This window comes from Tachypleus tridentatus, chromosome 8, assembly GCF_004210375.1.
Source record: "Tachypleus tridentatus isolate NWPU-2018 chromosome 8, ASM421037v1, whole genome shotgun sequence".
In the NCBI taxonomy this organism is placed as follows: domain Eukaryota; kingdom Metazoa; phylum Arthropoda; class Merostomata; order Xiphosura; family Limulidae; genus Tachypleus; species Tachypleus tridentatus.
The window spans coordinates 79,226,358-79,251,702 of record NC_134832.1 but is presented as its reverse complement, the minus strand read 5'-3'; the positions used below and the strand labels follow the sequence as shown (position 1 = coordinate 79,251,702).

Below are 25,345 nucleotides of genomic sequence, written 5' to 3'. Positions count from 1 at the left end.
TGCTGCTGAAAAGAAGTCTGTGACAGATGTTGTAACACATTGTTAATAGGTTAGTGTTATGTCTGGAATCAGTGTTGTATGATAGATGTCTTTCGCTGGCCCCGAGCTAGTAAAAGCCTACTTAAGAACGACAATGGCTAAAGATCATTTTATTGACTTAATGATTTTACATGTTCTATTTAATTTCACACATAAACTAGGCCTGAGGAAAGTAGCAAGTGAATTCATTCACACGAGACAAATGTGCATTGATTATTTTGGAATATTTAATAAACAACTTTAAAGGACCCATAATGCATTTGTCAGCAACAAAATGAACTTGTATTAATAAAGTGACTCACTTACTAGAAATATAAAATTTTCTCAATTTCACTTGATTCACTATAATTACAATATTATGCAATAGTTTTTAGAAAAAAAATATATGTTTAGTACATATATTATATCGTGATGATCTGGTATAACGAGTTGATGCTATATTGATATATGTTTAGTACACATATTATATCGTGATGATCTGGTATAACGAGTTGATGCTATATTGCTCATCCTCTTGATATTAAATTTGTACGTAATAAATTTAACAGTTGCATACGTTTTAGTTTCTACTTTGCAAACCTAGTGTTTAATTTATAGCATGTGTTTTCACGAAATAGCTCTATTTAAGGACAGTCAATCAGCTATGCCTGAACGGTTTCTAAAATATACTACTATGTTCCATCTGAAGGTAAATATTTAAAAATGTCCACACTGTAGGAGTAGTAGACCCCCTCTTACCTTGAGCACCACGTTTCTTCAGGTCGCTCGCTCCTTGCACAATCGTTGGACTAAATTTAATTTCATAACTATGCTCCTGTTGCATCATATTGTTTTGAAATCTTCATCAATAATAAGTACTTGAATAGATTATATAAGCAAAAATTACATTTTTGTAGATACAAGTGAAGCATGTGCAACCGTTACGATTATACAAATAGCTCAGTGAAGTTACAGTTTTAGGAAGTAGGAACAATGAAAGAAAAATAATATCAAATGAACAATGTATACATGAAAAAAATATGTATGCTAGTTTTTTTAAAAGCTACATACCCGTGCCCACTGTGCGAAATCGACACATAGAGCTTAGGGTTTATATGTCTAATATTCACCAGTTTGTAATAGGTTTGTTTCGAACTTCGCTCAAAGCTACACGAGGGCTACCTGCGCTATCCATTCCTAATTTAGCAGTGAAGGACTAGAGAGAAGTCAGCTAGTCATTACCACCCACCGCCAACTGTTGGGCTACTCTTTTACTAACGAATTGTGGTAATGACAGTCACATTATAAAGTCCAAGGGCTGAAAAGGCAAATATGTTTGGGGGATAGGGATTCGAATCCGCGACCCTCAGATTTCACGTCGAGCACCCTAATTATCTGGTCATGCCAGGCCAATTATTGTGGAAGTGTATAATATTTACTCAGTGTTTTTAGTTAAGGTTCTGTAACAGACAGTTATCAACACAATTACTCGTACAAGTTGATCATAACTGAAGTATGTATGATAAATATAAGCGCATGTATGATAAAATATATAGTACTACAAATAGGCAAAAAATCTAGAATCCAACACCTTTAGATAAGAAAAGCTCTAAAAATAAAGTTGAAGATTATTCCAATATGCATGGTAGTTTTTAATTGAAGACTAGCATCGATTTTGTCATTTGACGCGAAACTTCAAGGAGGCATTACTGTAATTATCAAAGGCAGTTCCATGTTTCAGAAATTACTGAATTAGTATGTTTAAGTAGAATGGACGATAAATTAAAATAAGCGGTTGTTTCTAGTTATTGTCACCAATGGTATATTTCACTTTAATTTAAATTTTAAAAAGTCTGCTCTTAGAGTCCACTTTAGAAATAAGTTCTGGTGGAGCGTTAGGTCTTTGACTTTTGTTTCTCTTTTTTCTTTCAGACTGTTTTCATGTCCAACACATCAAATGCAAATGGAAGAAGGCTGTAAGGTAGGTGAGATTGAAAATAATTAAGAACCAAACGATAATTTGCAAGAATCCAGATTTTTTTTAAGGGTCATACTGTTTACGTTTTTTCTTCTCTTGACATTAAAGGCTTAATCTGAAAGTGATAGTATAAAAACATACCATCTTGCTTAAAAAGTGATACCCTAGCTCTTAGAGTGTTTTTATTAAACATTCAAGGTCTGCCTTTTGTTGTTTGTCATTCAGTGTATTGCTGCATAGTAGGCTATTTGAGCTAGCTCTGCTCTCTGCAGGGATCAAATTCGAATTTTAACATCATAAGCTCTCAAATGCACAGTTGAGCCATTGGGAGAAACTTTTGTGTAGTATCTCTGTCAGTTTTAAATCGACAAAGGTAAACAATTTCCAGGTCTTTCATAAAATACACTATTCACAGATAGCAAATAGATGCTGGACCAAACTTGGGCCAAAGTACCCCATTACGTTGAGCTAATGTTATTTTGCTCATCGGCCCAACATTAGTTCTAAGCGACTATCAGCATTATGCCAGTAATATTCCAACTTATATTGTAACTAGTCAGATGGCAGATGACACTGTATATGTATCTAATATTTAAACTGATGGCATAATGTTAGTTTGTTTGTTTTTGAATTTCGCGCAAAGCTACATGAGGGCTATCTGCTCTAGCTGTCCCTAATTTAACAGTGTAAGACTACAGTGAAGGCAGCTAGTCATCACCACCTACCGCCAACTCTTGGGCTACTCTTTTACTAACGAATAGTGGGATTGGCCGTCAAAGTATAACGCCCCACGGCTGAAGGGGGGAGCATATTTGGTGTGACGGGGATTCGAACCCGCGATCCTCGGATTACGAGTCAAGTGCCGTAACCACCTGGCCATGCCGGGCCCGACATAATGTTAGACTAAAATATTATCCTCTTTGTTCGGTATTGTGTGGTTTACTAAACGTGTATAGAATACGGCCATTTGATATAATATAAATAGAATATATTATCAGTACCGTTTTGATTTTTAATTTCACACAAAACTACTCTGAAGATATTGTTCTCTGGCAGAATAGTAGGATTGGACCATACCTCTTATAATACACCCACAGCCCTAGAGTTTGGAGAATATTTCGTAATATTGTAGATCCTAACTCACTGTCTCTGAAAGCTAGAGATCTAACATAGGTTCGACCTATACCTGCCCTGAATGTAATATGTCGGCTCTTCATTATCTAAAAATATTACGATATTTAGCTACTTCTGAGGATCTGTGACTGTTAGCCATCTGTTAACTTTAGATAACAAAATTTACGTCTAGGTTATCAGTCTACACTAGTACAAATTCAGTAACGTAAACAGGCACATGCTTGTCTGTTGACGAAGACACTCAAGTGGCGTAAAACAGTAGCTTCCACAGTAATCTGTATCTATAATAAAACAACTGGAGATTCAAACTTCCGACGTTGTAATAATTTTAGAAATAACATTTTTTGTTTGTTCAGCTCAAAACTATACTACGGGATATCTCTGGAGATCTTCCAATTGAGGATATCGAAACCAGATTTTTAGCTTCATAAATTTTCAGATTTTCCACTGAGTCACTGGGATGTATTTGATAATAATGATATTATTAATAATGACAGTATGGAGAACATATATTTTCTTATAAAACTTTTTCCACCCATATCTCTACTACCCTTTACATATAATTACTTATATAACACTAACTAATAAGCTGATATTTTAATTTGGTATCATTTATTATCTTGGACATGCGTTACCAGAACTCTGGATCAACGTTAGGTCAACTTAATTTTACCAATACCATCGATGTACCAACAAACTGACGATCAGTCAAAATCAGCTCAACCTTTGGTTTGGTATCTGGGAAAGTTGCTGAAGTTTATTTTTATTGTTATAAGCGTCCTTGTTATATATACATATATGGGTGAGTATGTTCATTTTTACAAGAACAGATGTTCTCTGAACATATATATGGTATCGATTTATTTCCCACCCCAGTGGCACAACATTATGTCTGCGGAGTTACAACGCTAGAAACCAGGTTTTAATACACATGGTGGGCAGAGTACAAGTAGTCCATTGCGTAGCATTGTGCTTACTTTCAAACTATCAAACAAACAAATGAGTTATTTCACAAACCTAAACATTTACAATTTTCATATTTCAATTGCAAGTTAATAGATATCGGTGAAAACAAACTTAAAGGTTAATTTTGAGCATATATTTAATAAAAACACAAAATGTTAAGTTGTACATTGTAGTGATGTTACTAACAATTTCAGAGAGAACTTCATGGCCGTTGGAATGTAAGAGAATTTAAAATGTAAGTTATTGAACTTGTTTAGTTTACGTTTGATTTTTATCATATCTGATACCTGTTGTTGAAGACTATGTCCTTAATACTTTAATTTAGACGTTGTGTTTTCTAGTGAGAATGTAGACAATACCTAGTTATGATACATGAGCCTAGAAATGAAGATCAAGAAGAATAAGGCAGAAAATCAAATGAACAAAAAGGAGAAAAAACATAAATCTGAAAGAGTATTATGAAGTAAGAGAGAAGTTGAAAGAAACACAAGGTTTAAGGAATAATTAAGAATAAGAGATAAATTTGATTGAAGACATGACAGGAAAAGCTATTGAAGTGCACTAGGGTTAAGACGGTATAATTGAAGTATAGAGTACTAAACGACCCCTTTGAAGTAGAAAAGACTGATATACCCAAACCATCACTGAAGGATAAAGTATATTTTCAGGATTTTATGTGTACATGGGATGAGGATTTTTTTCTACAGTAGGTGTTTGTGACTTGTTGACGATAAATGTCCTCAGTAAACGGACAGCACACAATCCACCTGTTTTAAAATAATATATTCAAACCAAGTCAGTGTATGTACAAAAAATCTTTACACTATAGAATAACACAGTTGTATCTTAAATAATTCTCTTTTCTTTCAAAGTACACTGAGGCTGATTCAATTACTTTAGAATCCAGTTGACAAGACGAATTATTTTTTCCTGCTTTGTTACTTACTGTTCAATCTGTACAGTTACATCACGAATTAGGCCTGGCATGGCCAAGTGCGTAAGGCGTGCGACTCGTAATCCGAGGGTCGCGGGTTCGCGCCCGCGTCGCGCCAAACATGCTCGCCCTCCCAGCCGTAGGGGCGTTATAATGTGACGGTCAATCCCACTATTCGTTGGTAAAAGAGTAGCCCAAGAGTCGGCGGTGGGTGGTGATGACTAGCTGCCTTCCCTCTAGTCTTACACTGCTAAATTAGGGACGGCTAGCACAGATAGCCCTCGAGTAGCTTTGTGCGAAATTCCAAAACAAACAAACAAGTATCACGAATTTTAAATAATTGTCTCCTTTAGATCAAAGTCCATGCGAACAGGTTTAGTTACTTTAGAATAGTCTTTGAAAAGACAAATTATTATCCTTATTTCTATTAAACTGTAAAACATACTTTTATTATCATAATAAAACAGCGACTTTTTTTAAGCATTGCAAACCCTCAGATTTACAGTTGACCCTCAGGGGGTGTTATGCAGTGGACCAATATTAGTGAAGAATGGCTCTCATAATGACCAGTTGCTCGATACAGCCCAAACACTACGACTTACTGATCACGTATGATTCATTATTAGTGTGAGAAGGCTTGTTGTATTGGAAATGGGAAGATATCAGTGTACAGAAAATATGACTATAATTAGTCCCTCCACAGTCATTATACTGAGAACCACTCAGTTATTTTCACAACCTTTCAACAGCTTGATACTTAAGGGACAAGAAGAGAATGGGGAATGCTTTTATTGGGTCAGTTGTTTGAAATCTATAAATTATTGATGTAAGTTGAATGACCTATGTTGTGTTTGTTTGTTTTTGAATTTCACGCAAAGCTACACAAGGGCTATCTGCGTTAGCCGTCCCTAATTTAGCAGTGTAAGACTAAAGGAAAGGCAGCTAGTCATTACCATCTACCGCCAACTCTTGGGTTTACTCTTTTACTGACCGTCACATCATAATGTCCCCACGGCTGAAGGGTTGAGCATGTTTAGGTGTGACAGAAATTCGAACCCGAGACCCTCAGATTACGAGTCGCGTGCTTTAACCACCTGACCTAAAGTAAGTACAGTAGTGCTGTGTTGGAGCACCACTAGAAAACGCTGCTGTCGATTTGCTTGACCCTTTGACACTGAGTGCTAGTGGAAACAAATAGATCATGGTGGTGACAGGTTATTTTGATGGGTTTGCTAGGAAGTAACAAACGTAATCGTGTAAATATTTATTACCGTCACTTTATAAACATAAATTTTCATTCATATGTTTTGTATTTTTTACCAAAACTCTTTTTTAAACAAAAAATGTTATGTTACATTTTTGGTTTTAAATTTCATTATCTCCTGAATCTAATGCTATTCACAAATTCTTATCCAGAATGAATTGTTTGCAAATAGATGGCGAAAGCTTACGAATTTGCTCTCAATTGTGCAAAGAAATTTAGTTAGAGAGGAAGCGAAAGTTGACGTGAATATTTTGGCTTTGATTTCGTAGAAGCAACCTTTATCTTTTTTCCTCCTTCTCTATGTTCCCTATAAATATTGGTTATACGAGTTATATCTTTTATTTCCATCAGTAGTACATAAAAAGCACCTATACTATTAATGGAAAACGTCTAAAAAGTGAATATGTGCTGTACACGACATCAGTGATACAATGACAGTATATTGTTTTGTTGATAACATTTTTGCTGTTTAAGATTATAACCCTCTGCACACTTCATTCGTCTAGAATTTACCATGAATGACGTTACGCCCTCTTTATAATTCATTCGTATAATGTTTTCATTCAAAGATGCTGCGTTCCTCTGTATTTCTATATCGTATAGACCTCATCTGCCAAAAATTTTCAGTGAGGGGTGCTTCGGTTTATTTTTTGTAGAATTCGTTTGTTTATTGGATGCATGTTTCGTCTTCTTTTCTTGTATAATGTATAACTAAATTTTATCATTTTGCGATTTATATTTAGTTATTTCATTTTGTATGAAACATATTCGCATATTTCAGGTGAAGACACAAACATTTTAGTAAAACAGTTTTCTTTTATTTTGATGAGTTCTTACATAATATCACAAACCTCATAACTGTATTCTCAATAACAAGTATAATGAAAGTGTTCACACTTTTCATAGGAAGGGTGTACGGTGCTTGGCGGTGAATAGTCGTTACCTTTGGAGGGCTGCAAATCCAAGGATTCATGGTTCACGCTCTTTATCGTATAAATGTTTTCCGCACTTAGTGGTAAATTAACATTAGAAGAGTGACAGTCAAATTCATCAGAACATATATACTCAGACCAGAGTAGTCCAAAAGTTGGTAGTGTGTGCTTTTGATTATCTGCCTTCCCTCTGGTCTATCAATTCCAAAAAGGGAGAGCTATATGTATAAATCCTGTGTACTTTTGCGCAAAATTTGTAAAACAAGAAAACGGCATCGCTTACTACCAGTAAATATTTCTGTTCTTGAGGTATTATTTGAGTCACAACGACCTGTTTCCTTTTTTTAAGTTTGCAAAGAACTCTCCAAAACGTCAGTAAATAACGTACGTAGGAAATATTCTTTAATGTGAGAGGTTGAAACACTGAAATTTATGGATATATTCTTAACAGTTAGATTAATAAAATAATGAGTTTCTCATTCAACTATATATAGTTTAATGATTTCTAAGTTTACCTTGTTTGCATAGATCTTCATTCCGTTAATAGAGCATATTAGCTCTAAGTATAAACACGTTTTATTATTGAAAAACAATTCAGCCGAAAGTTTAAATCTATTTTAAGGTTGAACACTTAATTTATATTTCATTCTGTTTTTAGTCTATTATGTATAGAAATAAACTGTATAAATACAAATTGCATCAAGTTAATTAACATTCGTATTTAAGCATTCATTTCATTATTTGCGGATGTAAAATGGATGGAAGAGATTCGTCTTTCCACACACACACACACACATATATATGCCATCTATATGCGTACTGTAAAATTAAATGAAGAAATTCTGAAACATGCATTTTTCTCTCCTTATTCCTGCTAATGTAATAAATATAAGTGCACAGCTAGCTGCTTATCTTCCCGGAAGTGACGTGTTTTATTAGTCACTCTTTTTCTCTAACTATTTATATATATTACTAAAATAGTTGCAACATTATCGACAGGATTTTTCTGCTTGTTTCTACAGAAGAAACGTCTTTAATTCCATACTTTGGTATGTAAAGAGTGATTTTATCTCTGAGTAATCAGATCCAGAGGAAACACATTGTAGCAGAAGTTTTCTTGAGTCTATAATTATATTAAATGCTACGAGATATTAATGGTATTCTCAAAATTCCTGAAACTTTTTTCAAAGAAAAAAAACAAACACAAAAACACCTGTTTGATTTTTAATTTCGCGCAAAGCTACACGAGAGCTATCTGCGCTAGTCGTCCTTAATTTAGCAATGTAAGACTAGAGTTATCATCACCCACAGCCAACTCTTGGACTACTTTTTCTAACGAACAGTGGGACTGATCCTAATATTATAACGTCTCCATTGCTGAAATGGTAAGCATTAGTGGTGTGACGGTGATTCGACCCTGCGACCCTCGAATTACGCGTCGAGGGCCTTAACCACCTGGTCTTGCTGGGCCAAAACAGGTGTTTGGAAGATTTATTTCCAATAAGGAAAACATTTGTAACATAAAGTTACGTATTTCAGTGTTAAAATCCTTTGATACAGCATCATATTTCTCGGTTAACGAAGCCCACAAAATAAAGTTCTACACATTCATGTTAAAGAATAAAACGTATTTTCGTTAAGAAATAAAGCAAATTTACTAGTGAGTTATAACGTATGAAATCCTATATTTTTCACGTCATAAATAATTTGCATAAATATACACGTATATAAAGAATTGTAATAACGAAGTACAAAATTCAGCGAAAGAACATGCAATTTATTATACTGAAGATTATTTATGACACCCTGTCAAAATGTTTACATTGTAAAAAAAATTGAAGTGACAGATTAATATATAAGTTGCGTCTCTTTTAATAAAGTCGTGTAGCTATTCATGACCTTAAATACTTGATTCGCAATTTCATGCTGATGTCTCAAACCCATTTGCGAAATAATATTGACAGTGTTTTTATAATCCAAAAGGTATAAATCAAACCAATTTATTAATAAGATAAAATCCCATTTGTAAACCTATGAAAACGGAAGCAGATCTGTAATTAACTGAATTCATGTTTCTTTAATATCCACAATAGAATGAAAGTTTCAATCAAAATGGCAAATTAAGCACATGTGGGCTAAATTTAATGACCTGGTGAGAGACCGTTAAGGTTTAGGTGTAGATGTCCCTAATTGTAAGCTATTGGCCAGAAGGAAAGCAGCCAATCAACAGCACTCATGGTCATAAGTGCTTTGCTCCACCCATTTTAAATTAATGACGGAGAAAATATAGAACGTGTTCAGTGACATTACAGCTCTAGCTCTGGATTTGTTGATAAGTATCCCGACATTCAAACCACTAAGTTGCACTCATTATCACTAGAGAGCAGCACATTCATTCTATGGGCTAAACAAAACAAAATATTTTAATAGTGCAAGTAATTGTTTTACGCAACCCCTTAAATAATTCATTGCAATTTAGTCTTTGTGTAAATTTGAAATATGTTAAACTTTCTTAATTGCCTGTATTTCAACAAAGTGGTGCCGAAATCTAATTTTCTAATAACGTATATTTAAAAAATAAACAGCCATAATGTAATAAAACTCGTAATTAAACATGTATAATCGCTCATTTTTCATGTCATTGTTAGTTCCTTGCTTGAATAATAGCTTAAGAATACATCCTATACCAATTCTTTTTAACGACGTCTCTGCATCGACCTAACTAAATATCTTTATTTTAAACTTTTAAAAACACGAAAATTCTTAGAAACTTTTGATCATTTCACGTATGACAATAATATTATTAAGACAAAGAAATAAGTGTTAATAATGAATTTTAATTAAATTTGTCATTACAACAAGTTTATTAGACAATGTATTATTGATAATGTATGGCCAAGGAAACAGCAGTTTAAGTAACATTGTAAAATTTCACTATATAAACATTGAAACTGTACGTGAATGAGACGAAGAAAAGACTGCTTTTATATCCCACTAAAATAAAATACATTATGTGAACGCTCGCAGGATGTATGACTGATTGTCTTTAGTAATATCTGACTATAAAGTGGACTTTGTAGCAGCTATTTTGATTTTTTTGAAGATTTATATTAAGAGACATGCGCACTAGATAACTGAAGTACAAGTTTCAGCCAGTAACGGAAAATACGAAAAGCTAAATTTAAGTTAATTAAAATCGGAATGCGTCACTGCTGAAAATAAATGTATTTTAACAGAATCGGTTTTTGCAAAGTTTTGTTGGTTAAAGATAGACAATCAATAGTTATACAAATAAACTATAAAAATTAACCCCTATATATTTACTGAGCAACTACTGCAGGAACAATGACATTAGGATTCCTCCAGTAACATCAACAAATTGCTATTACAAAGGAAAGTAAACACCTAAGCAGTAATCACAGTGTTCGTGTTTAGGATATTACCGATACGACTCTCATTAAATGTTTGTTTAATGTAAAAATTAGAAATACATTCTAGGACCGAAGGAAATAACAGGCACAATAATTACACGCACCACAGTAATGTTTTGAATTTCTTTTGTTATTACACACGCTGGTTCTAGTTGTTTTGTGCATGTAATACTACTATGGTGTTTTATTATGTTACCTGAAAGTGGAAGTAATTGTAATACAATAAATGTAAATAAAACATCAGGTCTAACCCAGACAAAGCTTATTTCAAACAAAAGGAAGCTTATTTTTAATTATGTTTTTATGATATACCTGAAAGTGTAAGTAATAATTCAGCTTTAATAAAGTTACGATAGATTTAGCATACAACGTTTCATTAAGTTTTTAAGTTGTTGAGATTCGTGGGTCAGAGGTCATATCATGACTTTATATGTGAGTGATCTTCTTAAATTTTTACTACTACCTTTGATCTTTTATTTATATATAAACAATTTAAACTCATTGTCCCAAAACCTGTGCTATTAAGATATTAAAAAATATTTAAATTATGTATTGTGTATTGTCCTTCGCATTTAATAACACAATCTTTATTATTTGTATTGAAACACCATATTGTTATACTTAATGAATTAATTGCACAAGATTGAAGTGTCATGTATAAAAATTTGTGATTTTGATATGAAAGTATGTGTTATTTGTCGTCCAGCTATGTTATAAAGTGGTGTTTGGAAAATTAACAGTGTATCTTTGTTGAATGAAATTGTTGAAGAGGTTTAAAAGATATAGCGTAAGTTTGCCAGTTAACATTCATGAAAAATAAAAAAGATATATTAGATAATATATACGATATAAGATGTATAATGTTGTAGAATGATTTTTAAGAACGATATAAATCCGATTTAGCATATCTGTGTTTCTATTCTTATTGTTTGATAATTTTTCATTGTAAAATATTTTATATTTGATGCTAATTTTCTGTTACAATTGTATCTAAGGATATAAAATACCACTTATTTGTTTTCAAGTATTCAAAAATTTTACCAAAATTTCTCTTCTATTTCTGAAAACGTATAAGCTAGGTGGCAGTTGAGAAGACATCATTGAAAACTTTCAAGGACAGAGCAGAGTTATTTGGGTCATTTACATTCTAAGTCTACACTATCTACGTTTGTTTTATAAATGGAAACATCGTCAAGTTCATGTATTGGCCAGACATAAGAATCACTTGCTGGGATAGGGTAAAGGTCAGAATAAGGGCAGATTCCTCAACAGCTTTTCAGTCCTTGTTTGCCAGCTATGTAATGTGATTCTGTGTGGCCGAAATTATTTGTATTTTTATATTAAGCATACGGTCAATTTATTTTGGAGAAATTAATTGTTTGTGTTTTAATTTGCGAATGATATTTTGTTACAACTACGATATAAAAGTTTATTGTTGTAATTGCAGTCTTGTGGGAGGAAATATTGTAAACAACTATATTCTTTCTGAAGTGACACTATTATCACTAATAATGATAGGCGAAAACCTAAACTGCTACACATATTTCGTATGAATATATAGTGCATCTGTGATTTAAAATTTTATGATTCAAGCAAACAACAGAAAAATCAGAAACTGAGCAATTTACTTTTGTATGTTCTCATTACTATCAAGGAGAGTTCCAAGCTTAATGATTGTTGTTTCAATAAACAGAGAAATTTAACATTATTGATAAAAGTGTTCGAAATCTTTGTTAAATACATTACAACTTTACTGTGAAAGAAAGAACCGAAATATCTGGTAATACGTATTGTGAATACATGAAAATTCCATTCATTTTAAGCAGTAAGTATATTCTTATATATGAAAATAATTAGCTCTCGTTTTTCTTTTTATTCTCAAATAAACTGTCAAAATTTTAAGCTAATCATTTACTACATTTATCTTCTATAAATGGGCGTTAAAATAACCTAGAACACTGATAGAATCTTACTTTCTATGCTAATATGTTTGTTTGTATCTAAGCGTATAGCTACACAAGGAGCTATCTGTCCAGCATTCACTACGGGTATCGAGACCCAGTTTTTAGCATTATAAACTTTAAGATCTACTGCTTAATAATTGGGATATTATACTTTGCTTGCAAAAATAAACATACGTATACAACGTTTCTCATCACCCTTGTCCCATTAAACCACCTATAAATACATATATGATTATATAAACTTTAATTTCAACAATAGTTACCGCTGCTTGAGGTGGAGAACTGTGGTGAACTGGAATACCTACAAAACCTAACACGTTTCTGTAACTGAAAGAGAGCATAGGCAGGGCAGTACAATAAATAACTGAAGATTATTGTTATGGCATCCTACCCAAGAGAGAGAGACAAACATTTCTATTGGCAGATGAGCACCACCAACATGAGTCATTTTTCCAGCACGAGAGATAGTATTTATTGTCAGATGATACCACTGAGGATCAATAAAGTGGTTGGAACTTCTCTGTGAGATTTCGTAGCCAAGCTAGGGATTAGGGGTATGGTGCCTTAGGCTCATTAAATCTTCCTGTGTGACCATAAGGTCACAGTATCATGAACTTAAATTAGAACATCTGACAGATTGTTGAGACATTGATTAATAATTCGCTAAAAATTTGCTTGAGAATTTTCATCCCAGTTAGCACTACATTATAATGGTATAATAAATCAGAAACAACGAAAACAGATATTTCTCTTGTCTTGATAGTTACAGAAACAGCCCAGTATCCCTTCAACAAGTAACACTTTGTGATATATCTAGCTTTTCCAATTTTATCAACACAATTCTTTATTTTTGGAATGGGATAGGAAACTGTCTTTGCAAACGTCTGTACAGAATCTAATCGAACCGCAAGAATTAAGAATCAGCATATAAGATATAATTTTACACACTTTAATGGTCTTGATGGGATTCGCATGATAGAGATATTGTTTCACAGAAGAAGCATCACTTATATCTACATCATGAATAGCGAAGTTGGTTTCATTAGGAACGCCCAGAAATATACATTTGTATTCAATCAATAAATTAGCAAATTGATTTTTCCTTGAGCCAAGTGAAGGAGTTTCAATCAAGTTTGGCCAGAGTATCAGAATTGCTCAGTTTGATGTTGCATTTATCTCCAATATTCTCGAATTTCTGTGTGTCATTAGAGGACCCAATGGCTAAAATATTTCTAGATGAATTACTGATCTGATAGGGTTTCAACATATTAATATGGCCCAACTTGGTAGCCTTTCGGCGATCAGGTGTTTTTACAGAATAGTTTGAACAACCTCACATAGATCATGATACCTAATTCTGAGTGGATGTGCAATAGTGGGTAACAATACCAAGACCATGTAACCAGGACGTGACTTACGCTCTTCAGTGTTGCAGTCATAAACATTTTTCATTCTGCCTTGGGATGACTTCAAATTTCTCGAGTCTGGGCCGAAATTTGAAACAATCTAGTAACTGCATTCCTTTCGGTTCATCTTCCAATCAATGTTCATTCAGCAACTTTAATGAACCACGCACTGAAAGGCCAAGCACCAGCTCAAACAGGCTAAACTGTAACAACTCTTAAACCGACTCACGAACAACAAATAAAAGGTTTCTCACGGGGTTAAATGGGTAGTTTCAGGGAATCGAGTGAATGCGCACATGATAGTCCAAAAGTATTGGTTCTCTGATCACATTTTTCGTAAGAGTCCAACACAATCAATAATCACACGACTGAAGGGTTCTTCGAAAGGTGGGATAGGTTTCAAAGAACAACAGAACTTTTCTGCTTAAGTTTTCTGTCTGATTGACAGATATGACAAGTTTTACAAAATTGAGAAATATCTTGCCTAATTTTTGGCCAGATTAAATGCCTTATAATTTTGTTGTATGTCTTGTTTACACATAAGTGACCTTCCATGGGCAGCTCTCAATATTTCAAAATGATATTTTTCGGGGAACAACAATTTGATAAACTTTATCCCAGTCCTCTGAAGCTGACATATGTAGATGTCTCCATTTCCTCATAATCGCACCATTTTTAAAAACAATTTCGATTTGGTACTTTCTCCAGTTCATCTTTTGAAAGTGCATATATAAATAGTAGGAGATCTAAGAACCATTTTCCTGTTTCGTGATCAGTTTATTTCTAGAAAATGGAACTTCACTAGGCAAACCAGATCCCTCATTTCCAACATTGTCATACACCGAGGAATCGTCAAAGGGACGATTAGCCACAATATCCTTGTTGAATCCAAAACTTTCGTGAGAAATCTGTAATATATTCCTCTGAATATGAGTCTGTCATTTGTTTTTGACTTAATGTCTTAGACCGAGTCACAGCGCACTGGGAGGACATATTGAGATTCATCTCAACAACAACACCATCCTTTGATGAAACATAGATCGGTTCATTAACCATTTTGAGTTTGTTAACAACTTTTTCTCCAGTCAAATCGTTCCCGAACAATATTGATACACCCTTAATTGGCAGTGTATATCTTACTTCAACCCCAACTGGTCCCGAAAATAGGTCTGATATTAAATAAATGTTATGAAGGGGAACGTTAACAAAGCCACCTTCAACACCCTTGAGTAATAACAGACTCATAAGTTTCGGGGATATGTTTCTGAATCTGAAGGCAATATACCTTCTAACAACAATGACTAAGTCGCCACAGTATCACGTAGAATACGTATAGGATGAGCAATGTGATTTGTTAAAGACACGGGTCCAACAGACACAAAAGGTCTAAAGTCCTCCCTGAGTACATCAGTCTTTACATCAGTTGCCAAATGAGTAACATCCATATATGGACACGAACGTTGCCTTCTTCTCTTTCTTCTTTTTCAAACACCAACAATCAAACATAACATAACCAGATTTTTACAAAATGGCAGACAAGCTTCAATTGTTTTGATGAAGTCTTATCCTGACTGTTAGAAACTTTCGATTTAGAGTAGCTGAATATTGTGGAAGAATCCTCAACAGTGTTCTAGATATATAGAGTAGCATAAGATTCTTGTGCTTTACCAGTTAAAACACTTTGTAATAATAATAACCATTTATCGATGGATCATTCCATAGTTCGAGAAACCTTCTCAAAATGTTGTAAATATTTATCAGCTTCATTTTTATTGAATGGTTGTTGTTTTGCCTTGGTTAATCGGAGTTGAGACTAATTTGCTTTTCTTTCAGATTAATATCTTATTCGGCTTCAATGTAAGCTTTTGCGGTTTCGAGACATTTATTTTCTCTTTCGACTTCTATACGAGCTTTTTTTTTTTTTTTTGGTAACACGAGCTCTTTCTTTCTCGGCTTCGATTCGAGTTTGTTAAAGTTCAATTTGTTTGAGTTTTAACTGTACTTCTAACTTATGTTTATCACCCAGCCCCGTTTGGCTAATGGAGACATTAGAGTATTTTCCTATTGCTTCCTAAGACAACAGATTATCATCGACTAGTATTTCAATAATATGTTGTTTAGTTCATTTTTTCTCACTGATTTCTTAACCTCTAGTTTTAAAACTTTGGCAATTTTGAGCAATTAACTTTTGTTATACCTTTATGGTTGTTCAAGGGTAGGTGATGGAAAAAAATCTTGACGATGAGAATTCTTGGCAGTGATAAATATATATTAAATTATGCTTTGAAATTTAATATATATCGAATTTTCTCTTTAATTCAGACCTCTGACATAAGCCTCTGATTTATTATGTTACGTATTATAGTTTCAAATCGCGTGAAACTGAGTTAAATTGGAATTTAAATTTAAAATTCAATTAAAAGTTGATGTGTATCAAATTTATAATATTTGCCAACAAGATTGATACACACAGTTTTCTTTCTTAATACAAATATATTTTAATCTACAAAAAATAATGCAGTTTATAATAATAGTTATTGCAAATTATGATTTATATACACAAGTTCTACAAACATACAAACAATATTGAGTTTTCTTTTCGATCCAGAACTTCTTGATTTTCCATTGAGGGTTCATAATAAGTAAATTAAATTCAAGATGACATCGGTACGATTTACTTAACGGAAAGCTAACTAGGTCTTTGCGGATCACACGTGAGTTTTTCACTGCTGAAGATATATAATGTCTTCACAAAAATACTGACGATACGCTAATGCTTTCGTACCACAAATATTTTTTATTCTTACATTCGAGAATCTTCTACAATTTTAGTGAATGGATAGGAATTTAACAGTATAAGTTTTGTACATTTCTAAATACAAATTTAATTTAAACAAACGTCGATATTAAGATAAACATGTAACAGTAAATTCTTCACACAGCTCATGGCTGTAAAATGGGAATATGTAGGAAATGGTCAGAATAAAGAAATAAATCGGTTTTCTCAAACTAATCTGATGGTGTACAAAAAGTTTTTTGTGTATGTAAAAATGAACATCGTAGAAAGTCAGAGGTTTCATATTGAACTATTTTAGATTATTTTTCCTTTGTTCAAGAGATGTTTAAATTTTCTAGTGAAGCTCAAGCTATTATGGCCAGCTTTGATATTTAAACATTGTTCATTAATATACGTGAGGAAATGTTAAAATAATTAGTAAACAGTTATTCCCTACCGAAAATGCTCTGCACTTTAACCAATAAAAATTTGAACAGCTTTTTAAATTGGTTCTTAAGAAAACCAGTTTTTAGCGGTCATCTTTATGATTAGATACACGAAGTGGAAATGGGACCACCTCTAGGTCTGACCTTCCAAACACTTTTCTATGTTATTATGAACGTCTGGGGCTAAATAATTGACCCCTATATTACAAACTAGTATTATATGGAAGATACGTTGATGATCCTTTCCTACTCAACACTGATCACGCCAAAAAGTTTTCAAAATACGTAAACTCACAACATTAATGTTTAAACCTTACACGTGAGATGAAAGAAAGCAATAACTTAACATTTTTACTTTGAAATAAATAAAACAAACAGTATCTGTATTCCATCAATTCACCACAAAATTCATTTACTGACTTATTCACTCGTTTCCACAGTTTAATATCAGGCTCCTTCGAACATAACCTTGTTATAAATATTCTAAACAGAGTCTATAATTTCTATTTGGATTACTTCAGTCTTTTCTCAGAAACGTCTAAAATTAATGATATATATACAAATACACACTATTAGTAGATGTAAAGTTACCTATACTGGTAGAAACAAACACGAGCATAGGGGAATTTCAGCTAGAACTGCACATAAACTAACTAATCCACACAATACTTCTAGAAAACTTTAAAATTCTCGACTCTGAGCTACCGATTATAAACTCTTTATTAAAGAAAGCCTCTTCATTTTCAACGATCATTCAGCACTATATATTAGCATCATTAGTTATCAATACTGTAATCAGTTCTGGATTCCCATTGTTTTATTTGATATTTATCATTATTTTAAAATACGGTGTTTATACTTATGCTTAAGCCTTTCTCTATAATAGTTTATTTTCACGATGATATTTAATAAAAATGTGTATGGTATATGTATTATCGCACATTTCATTATATTGTTGCCATTTTAATCTTTTCTTTCTAAACTTCCGATTCAATACGAAAACTCGCTCTATGCTAATGTCATTTTTTGTAGTTTGAACTAACTTTTTTTTTTGAAATATTAGCGCTGATGACAGAATTTAAGGAAATTTCGAAACGTCTGTATTAAAGATGATTTTGATACAACCGTTATTTTTAATATTTATTACAAAACTTCGTTTTGCACCTCATGAATCAGTTAACATTACTATTAATCAGGTGTTTCGGGTGAAAATTACAATAACACATTAAACATCTACTTAACGTACTGTATTTTTGAATTTCGCGCAAAGCTACACCAGGACTATTTGAACTAGCCGTCCCTAATTTAATGGTGTCAAACTGGAGGGAAAGCAACTAGTCATCAGCACCCACAGCCAACTCTTGGGCTACTGTTTTACCAACGAATAGTGGGATTGACCGTCACTTTATGACGGGCCCTCGGCTGAAAAGGCGAGCATGTTTGCTGTGATGGGGATTTGAACCCGCGACCCTCTGATTTCGAGTTGAGTGTCTTAACTACTTACCGACGCCGGGCCCAAAGGTGAAAGATGAAACATAATTGTTCATATTAGGTTAAAAAAAAGAGATCTATGTGAGCTCCTCCCCCAGAAGTTCAGTGCTAAGTTTACGGATATACAATGCTCAAATCCGGGTTTCGATATTTCTCTGTGAACAGAGAGCGGAGAGCCCAATGTTTAGTTTTGTGCTAAAACAATAACTATACCAATCGTACGAATATTTAGTTGGTCATTTTATGGTATTTGTTATGCAATAAAACAGATAATCTAACCTAACCAACAAACAAGTAAAAAGTGCCTTTAAGCTAGCCTATCGTTCGTTATATACGGTATAAAAGTGCGCATTCAAACAGATCTATACCAACAGTTACCCAAAGTTAATTGGTGCTAAATTGGTGTAAAATTACATGGGATGTAGGCCTCACACACACTATTAGCCCCTATGCCCACACAACCTTGAATCCGCTACTGGTAAAAACATATAATTACCTGCTGGTTAATTTTACACTTTTTAAAAAAGAAACAATAGAGACCAGTTACAACATAATGCTAGTGCAGATAGCCCTCCTATAGCTTTGCACAAAATTCACAAACAAATATAATGTTAACGTTAAGATAATTTCTCAACGTTTGAGTGTGTGTATGTGTGTTTCTTATAGCAAAACCACATTGGCCTATCTGCTGAGCCCACCAAGGGGAATCGAGCCCCTGATTTTAGCGTTGTAAATCCGTAGACTTGCCGCTGTACTAGCGAGGGGCACTCAACGTTTGAATTTAAATATTTTAACTTTGTTTCTATTGGTTTGGTTTGGTTCAAATTTCGCGCAAAACTACACGAGGGCTGTCTGCGCAATCCTTCCCTAATTTAGCAGTGTAAGACTGGAAGGCTGTTAGTCATCATTATCCATCGCCAACCGGCTACTCTTTTACCAACGAATAGTGGGATTGACTGTAACTTTATAACGCCTCCGCGGCTAAAAGGGTGAGCATGTTTGTGTGACGGGGATTCGAACCCTCGACCCACGGATTACAAGTTTTTATTGGGAAAAAAAACACTAATTTGTGTTTACACTAGAGTAGATTGCCCATGTGAGATAATATATTTAACTTTATAATAACAATTTAATCATGGAGTTAACTTCAGCAATCCATTCAGTAAAAAGTAATAATAACTGATAATGCTCTTACAATACGATGGTTGTTTGATTAGTTTAATTAAGCATTATCTATTTAGAATAATTTCAGTCATTCCAGTTTTATATATTTTCTTCAATTACAGAAAAATGTGATTTGACTAAATGCCTCCTAGAATTCAGAGAAAAACGAACTACGAATTTGAAGTCTAAGTTTTGAGACGCAAAATGAGGCTAACCAAGCATAGGAATTTCAGCTGTAGAGGGCGTTGTATTTGGCTAAGTGTGATAGCAAAGGCTATTGGTGCGACTGACCGATTGCCCTATTTGTGGTCAGTCGGCTACATTAGGAACGGCTAATGCTTGGACCCTGGGTTGATTGCCTTGGGTTGGCTGCTTATCATATGTGTCGTTTAATTAAGTTGTCCATTTGGTTCAACATATTAAGTTCCAATGTAAAAGTTGTTTTTACATTTTAGTTGTTATGTAGGTATATGGCATAAATTAAAACCATAGAGAATAACTTTCAAACCCTTCAGAATCACATTATGCATCCCTTTTCATTTGTTTAAAATTAAGAACAAAGCTACACGATGAGCTATCTGTGCTCTGCCTAACACAGGTATTCAAACCCAATATCTAGCGTTGTAGGTACTCAGACATACAGTTGTGCCACTTGGGGGCTATATAACCTTCTTAAAAGTCTTAAAAAAAACGTTTGAAGCAACTGTCATTTCGTAAGTCACAAATATAATTACAGAATCTCTCTAGAGTTGAAGGTTTTGGAATTATATTATTAAACGCGAAAGCAATTTTTAAAGTATTAGATTTTATATCGGTATCAAATAAATTTTACACATAATTTTAATTGTAAACATTGTAATTTAAAACAGTGGTCCACTTTGTAAAAGTAATTAAAATAACAATACTTTGTAAGATAATTGTTTTTGATATCACAATTATTACAGTTGAAAAAATGCTAAAAGAAATTACTTTAATTTTGTTTTTCTTCAAGAGTTGTTGTTGTTTTGAACTAAGCACCAAGCTACACAATGGGTTATCTGTGCTCCGCCCACCACAGGTATCAAAACCCGGTTTTTAGCGTTGTAAGTCCGCAGGCATACCACTGAGCTACTGTGAAGGCTTCTTTAAGAGAAAAACATTCTTTCAAAAAGAAATAAGCATTTTTTACGTTTTACATCGTATTTATTCTTAATTTTTTTAAATATAAAGATAAATGTGCGTTACGAGAAGAACTAGGAACTTATTTATAGACACTGTTTACTCGAACAAGTCACAAACAGTTGAGTCTGATGGACATATTTTTATATTCGTATATTGTTATCTTATAGCCACTCCTTATATCTCACTAGTTCATCAGTAACATTATTTAAAGCTACAGGCAGTTCAAGTTCAGTATAAAGTTGATTCTAAAGACACAATCTCAACATAAGTGTATCTGAAGAAACAGCTGGTGAAAATGTTCCTTAAAAGAAGTTTCCTGACAACGTGCTTATGTGTCGTTAACTGGATTATCAGTTCACCTTGCAGTCAGAACCATTATTTAATTCTATGAACACCTTGAGAAATATTTCCCCATCAATTATTACTTTTAATTTAGAAATGTTTAAAAATAAATTTAGTAATTTCAAATCCTGAATAATGTTGTTTCCTTAATGAATACAATATTTCTGAAATGTTGATGCTTTATTTCCAAATTCTTTCTCAAGTGAATCAACAAACAACATTGAAGAAATACGTGAAGAAAGTTCTGGCTTATTTTTTATGTTCTAACTTATAAAAACGTGTACCTTAACTTTCTGTAAGATATAATAATCTAGAATCCTGAATCTTTCCATAGTTCACGTTCAGATAAAATTATTTTGTATGCGCATTTTAAAATTACATCCGGAATTTTTTTTCCTTTTAAAGGAAAATCCAAAGTAAGGTTTATAATTTTTTTTTCCATTCCTAAATTGTACGGTATCTCACGAGAAGTTTGTATAGTTTTATCTTTCATAGGCAGATTATAAAGAAACAGGTTACACAAAAAATTACAACGATAATTATTTTTAAACTTTCAAGAACAGTGGACTTTTAATTTTAAAGATAAGAGCGTAATGCTTAACACTCTAATGATGTAATCTATCAATACAAACATGAGGAAGCTGTTATATCAATTCTATGATTCGATGTCTACGAGCGTATAAAAGAGCATTCGAATATTAGAAACAAAAAGGTATCCATGTTATGTAACATGCGCTTATAATCTGTAATTAAGTGACGACTAAAGAACTATTCAAGATCGTCTAGAGAAAAAATTATAAAAATAACTGATGATTAAAAAAACTTTATAATAAACAGAAATAAGTCTGAACTAAATTAAACGGCTAATGTAACTAAGACATTGCTGCAACTCTAAATTAATAAAACGTTATATTTTGCAACAAAGAATATCAACTGGTTATATACTAAAATAAAAACCTTTTAAGACAAAAAGGTTTATATTTATTAATTACGAGTCAAATGCTTATAACTTAGCTTTGTGTTAACGATACTACAATCGATTAAGCATAACACGAGTTAACGTAGAAAGGATTTAAATGTTAGTATAATATAACTTATAAGTGTTTCCTATGAAGAATGTGCTTCATTGTTAAAGCCCAGTCGCGCTAAACATGCTCGCCCTTTCAGCCGTGGGGGCGTTATAATGTGACAGTCAATCCCACTATTCGTTGGTAAAAGAGTAGCCCAAGAGTTGGCGGTGGGTGGTGATGACTAGCTGCCTTCTCTCTAGTCTTACACTGCTAAATTAGGGACGGCTAGCACAGATAGCCCTCGAGTAGCTTTGTGCGAAATTCCAAAACAAACAAACAAACAAACAAACAAAACATTGTTAAAGCTTTTTGTTCTTATACATTAGACAACACATTTTATGTATTCAATTATATTCAGTATAAAACATGATCCCTTTTGAAAATGGAAACATTTCAAGTAATTACTTAATGAGAGAGAGAGAAAGAAAACTGAGTGACTGACCGATTTAAATTTGGCTCAACGTCTTGGATATTCCCTACTAACACAGTTTACTTAATTACCTGTAAGGTCCTAAGGTCAAGAAATCTGGCCAAAGTCCACTATAAAAGCCTGTATACAGCATTACAAGTTTTCATCTTGGCACGAGTCTGGGAAAAGTCCTGTGATCTTAGGTAAATATCCTAGCATTTCATTGTAAATTTGTCTTTTGAGTTAGTCTTCAGTGGTTAAGAATACTACAGTTTTTTAGATAATGTTTAGTCACAAGAGTCCATTAGCGATTAGTATTGGAACATGCTTGGTTAAGCTGTTTGTTATTCATTTTAATTAACTATTTTAAGTATGAATCTTAAGGGATTTGGTCATAGAACATAGTTAAAACTCTAGAGTTTTTTCTAAGATATTGTGTGAAATCAAATTTACGCTTTTTCGAACATTTTTATTTCTAATTAATTGTTTCTACAAATTTAATTTTGAAAAGGTTTGGTTTGTTTTAAATTAGGCACAAAGGTACATTAGGGCTACCTACACTAGCCGTCCCAAATTTAGTAGTGTAAGACTAGAGAGAAGACAGCTAGTCATCACCATCCACCGCCAACTCTTAGGCTACTCTTTTACCAACGAATAGTGTGATTGATCGTCACATTATAACGGTTCCACAGCTAAAAGGGCAAGCATGTTTTGTGTGACGGGGATTCGAGCCCGCGACCCTCAGATTACGAGTCAAGTGTCTTAACCACCTGACCATGCCGGGCCTTTTAAAAATGATATAATTAATTTTGAATCGGAAAAATCAAAGATTTCACTTTACACCTAAAAGTTTTTTTTTTATTAAAAGATTTGGTTTTAGTACTTCTGTGATCTTGACGTTGCACATTTAACAGTACAAATACTCATGCTAGTCAGAAATATCTTTAAAATCTTGTTTATATTCACGCTAGTCAGAAAAATATATTTAAAAAACGTTATTTATACTCACGTTAACCAAAGATATTTATAAACATTATTTATGATTCACTCGGAGTCAAGTTTTGTGTTATCTTCCCCCAGATTGCCATTTTGAAAGAAATATTTAGTCACTATGAAGTACTTGAATTTTATCGGTAGGTGTCATTCTTCTTCACTCTAGAAAAATTAAAATCCAAACATTTATTATTCAACTAAAATTGATTTTATTTACTAGCGATTTTATTATCTAATAGCTTTAATAGTTTGTAAGTAATATATTTTTTCTGACGTCTATATTTATTCCTGATTATCATTTTCATAGTGTTAGTCATTTTGTGAATAGACGGTTTTCTAATGTATTCATGTTCATTTCAGTTGTTCTGTGTGTGATTGCTGCTAGTTTCTTATCTCAGGTCAGTTAGTACTTCGAAACTTCTTTCTGTTATACATTTCTTTCATGAAACAATATCTTAAGTTGCTACTAAATTATATTAAATATTCTCAAATTTTATTTTCATGTTTATTTTATACGATTATATTAAGTTATTTTTTATGTTAGATATATTTAATAATATCAAAGCAAGATTGTTCGGTTTTGTTACTATTTTGTTTATTATTAATTGGGTATTTATTTAACATTGTTACGATAGAGCTAATCTTTAACTAAAACGCCTCTGATATTCTAGGCTGAAAGAAAAACCTTTGAACTTCCAGACCAAGTGAAGATTATTCTCGGTCCAATCAACACTGACTTTTCATGTGATGGTCGTCATCCAGGCTATTATGCTGATACCAAGAGCAATTGTCAGGTATTCCACATTTGTTATTCACGGACCTTAACTGATGGAACTTTGCAAGCTGAACGACAGAGCTTTTTCTGTGGCAACCAGACTGTCTTCAACCAATTAAGCTTGACCTGTACATTCCCTAATGATGCTGTGCCTTGTACTGAAGCCTCTGATTTTTACTATCTTAATGAAAACATCGGAATTAAGGATGCTCCTTTCTTTACAGATGAAGACATCATCAAAGGTGCTAAAGCAATCAATACACAGTAAACCAATGTCATTGAACTTTTTGTTCATCATTTATTATACTCTAATGTAATTATACTCTTAGAACACATTTATATCGCATAAGAAACGGGAGTAGAATACATTTTCATATTTTCTGAAACATTTTTAACCTGTTTCATGTACCTACGTTACTTATGTCATAAATTAGATTTGTATTACTAAAAGTGTTTTGTCTCAAACTTTGTTCTTGTTTGTTCTTATAACATCAACCTCGACTTGGAGGGGCACATGAAAACAAAGAGAAATATTTCATAGCTAATTAGTGGAAACTTGTAGTGGGATTGAAAATTCATCAAACCGTACCCCCACCTCCGAGATGTAAGAACAATATAAAAATCACGTGCTTTCATACTATGTGTTCTTTCATAAATCTGTTGTTTTTGTAAATTGGACGAAGGTTGTAAT

The 25,345-nt window shown here is 33.1% G+C and overlaps 1 protein-coding gene across 1 annotated transcript; it reads left to right on the top strand.

Annotated features, from left to right (window-relative positions):
• The first annotated feature begins 1,981 nt into the window (after nt 1-1,981).
• On the top strand, nt 1,982-24,922 carry LOC143223943 (U-scoloptoxin(01)-Cw1a-like). Its single transcript, XM_076452415.1, has 2 exons — nt 1,982-1,999; nt 24,551-24,922. The coding sequence occupies exons 1-2, from the start codon at nt 1,982-1,984 to the stop codon at nt 24,920-24,922; spliced, it is 390 nt and encodes a 129-aa protein (XP_076308530.1).
• Nucleotides 24,923-25,345: the final 423 nt, after the last annotated feature.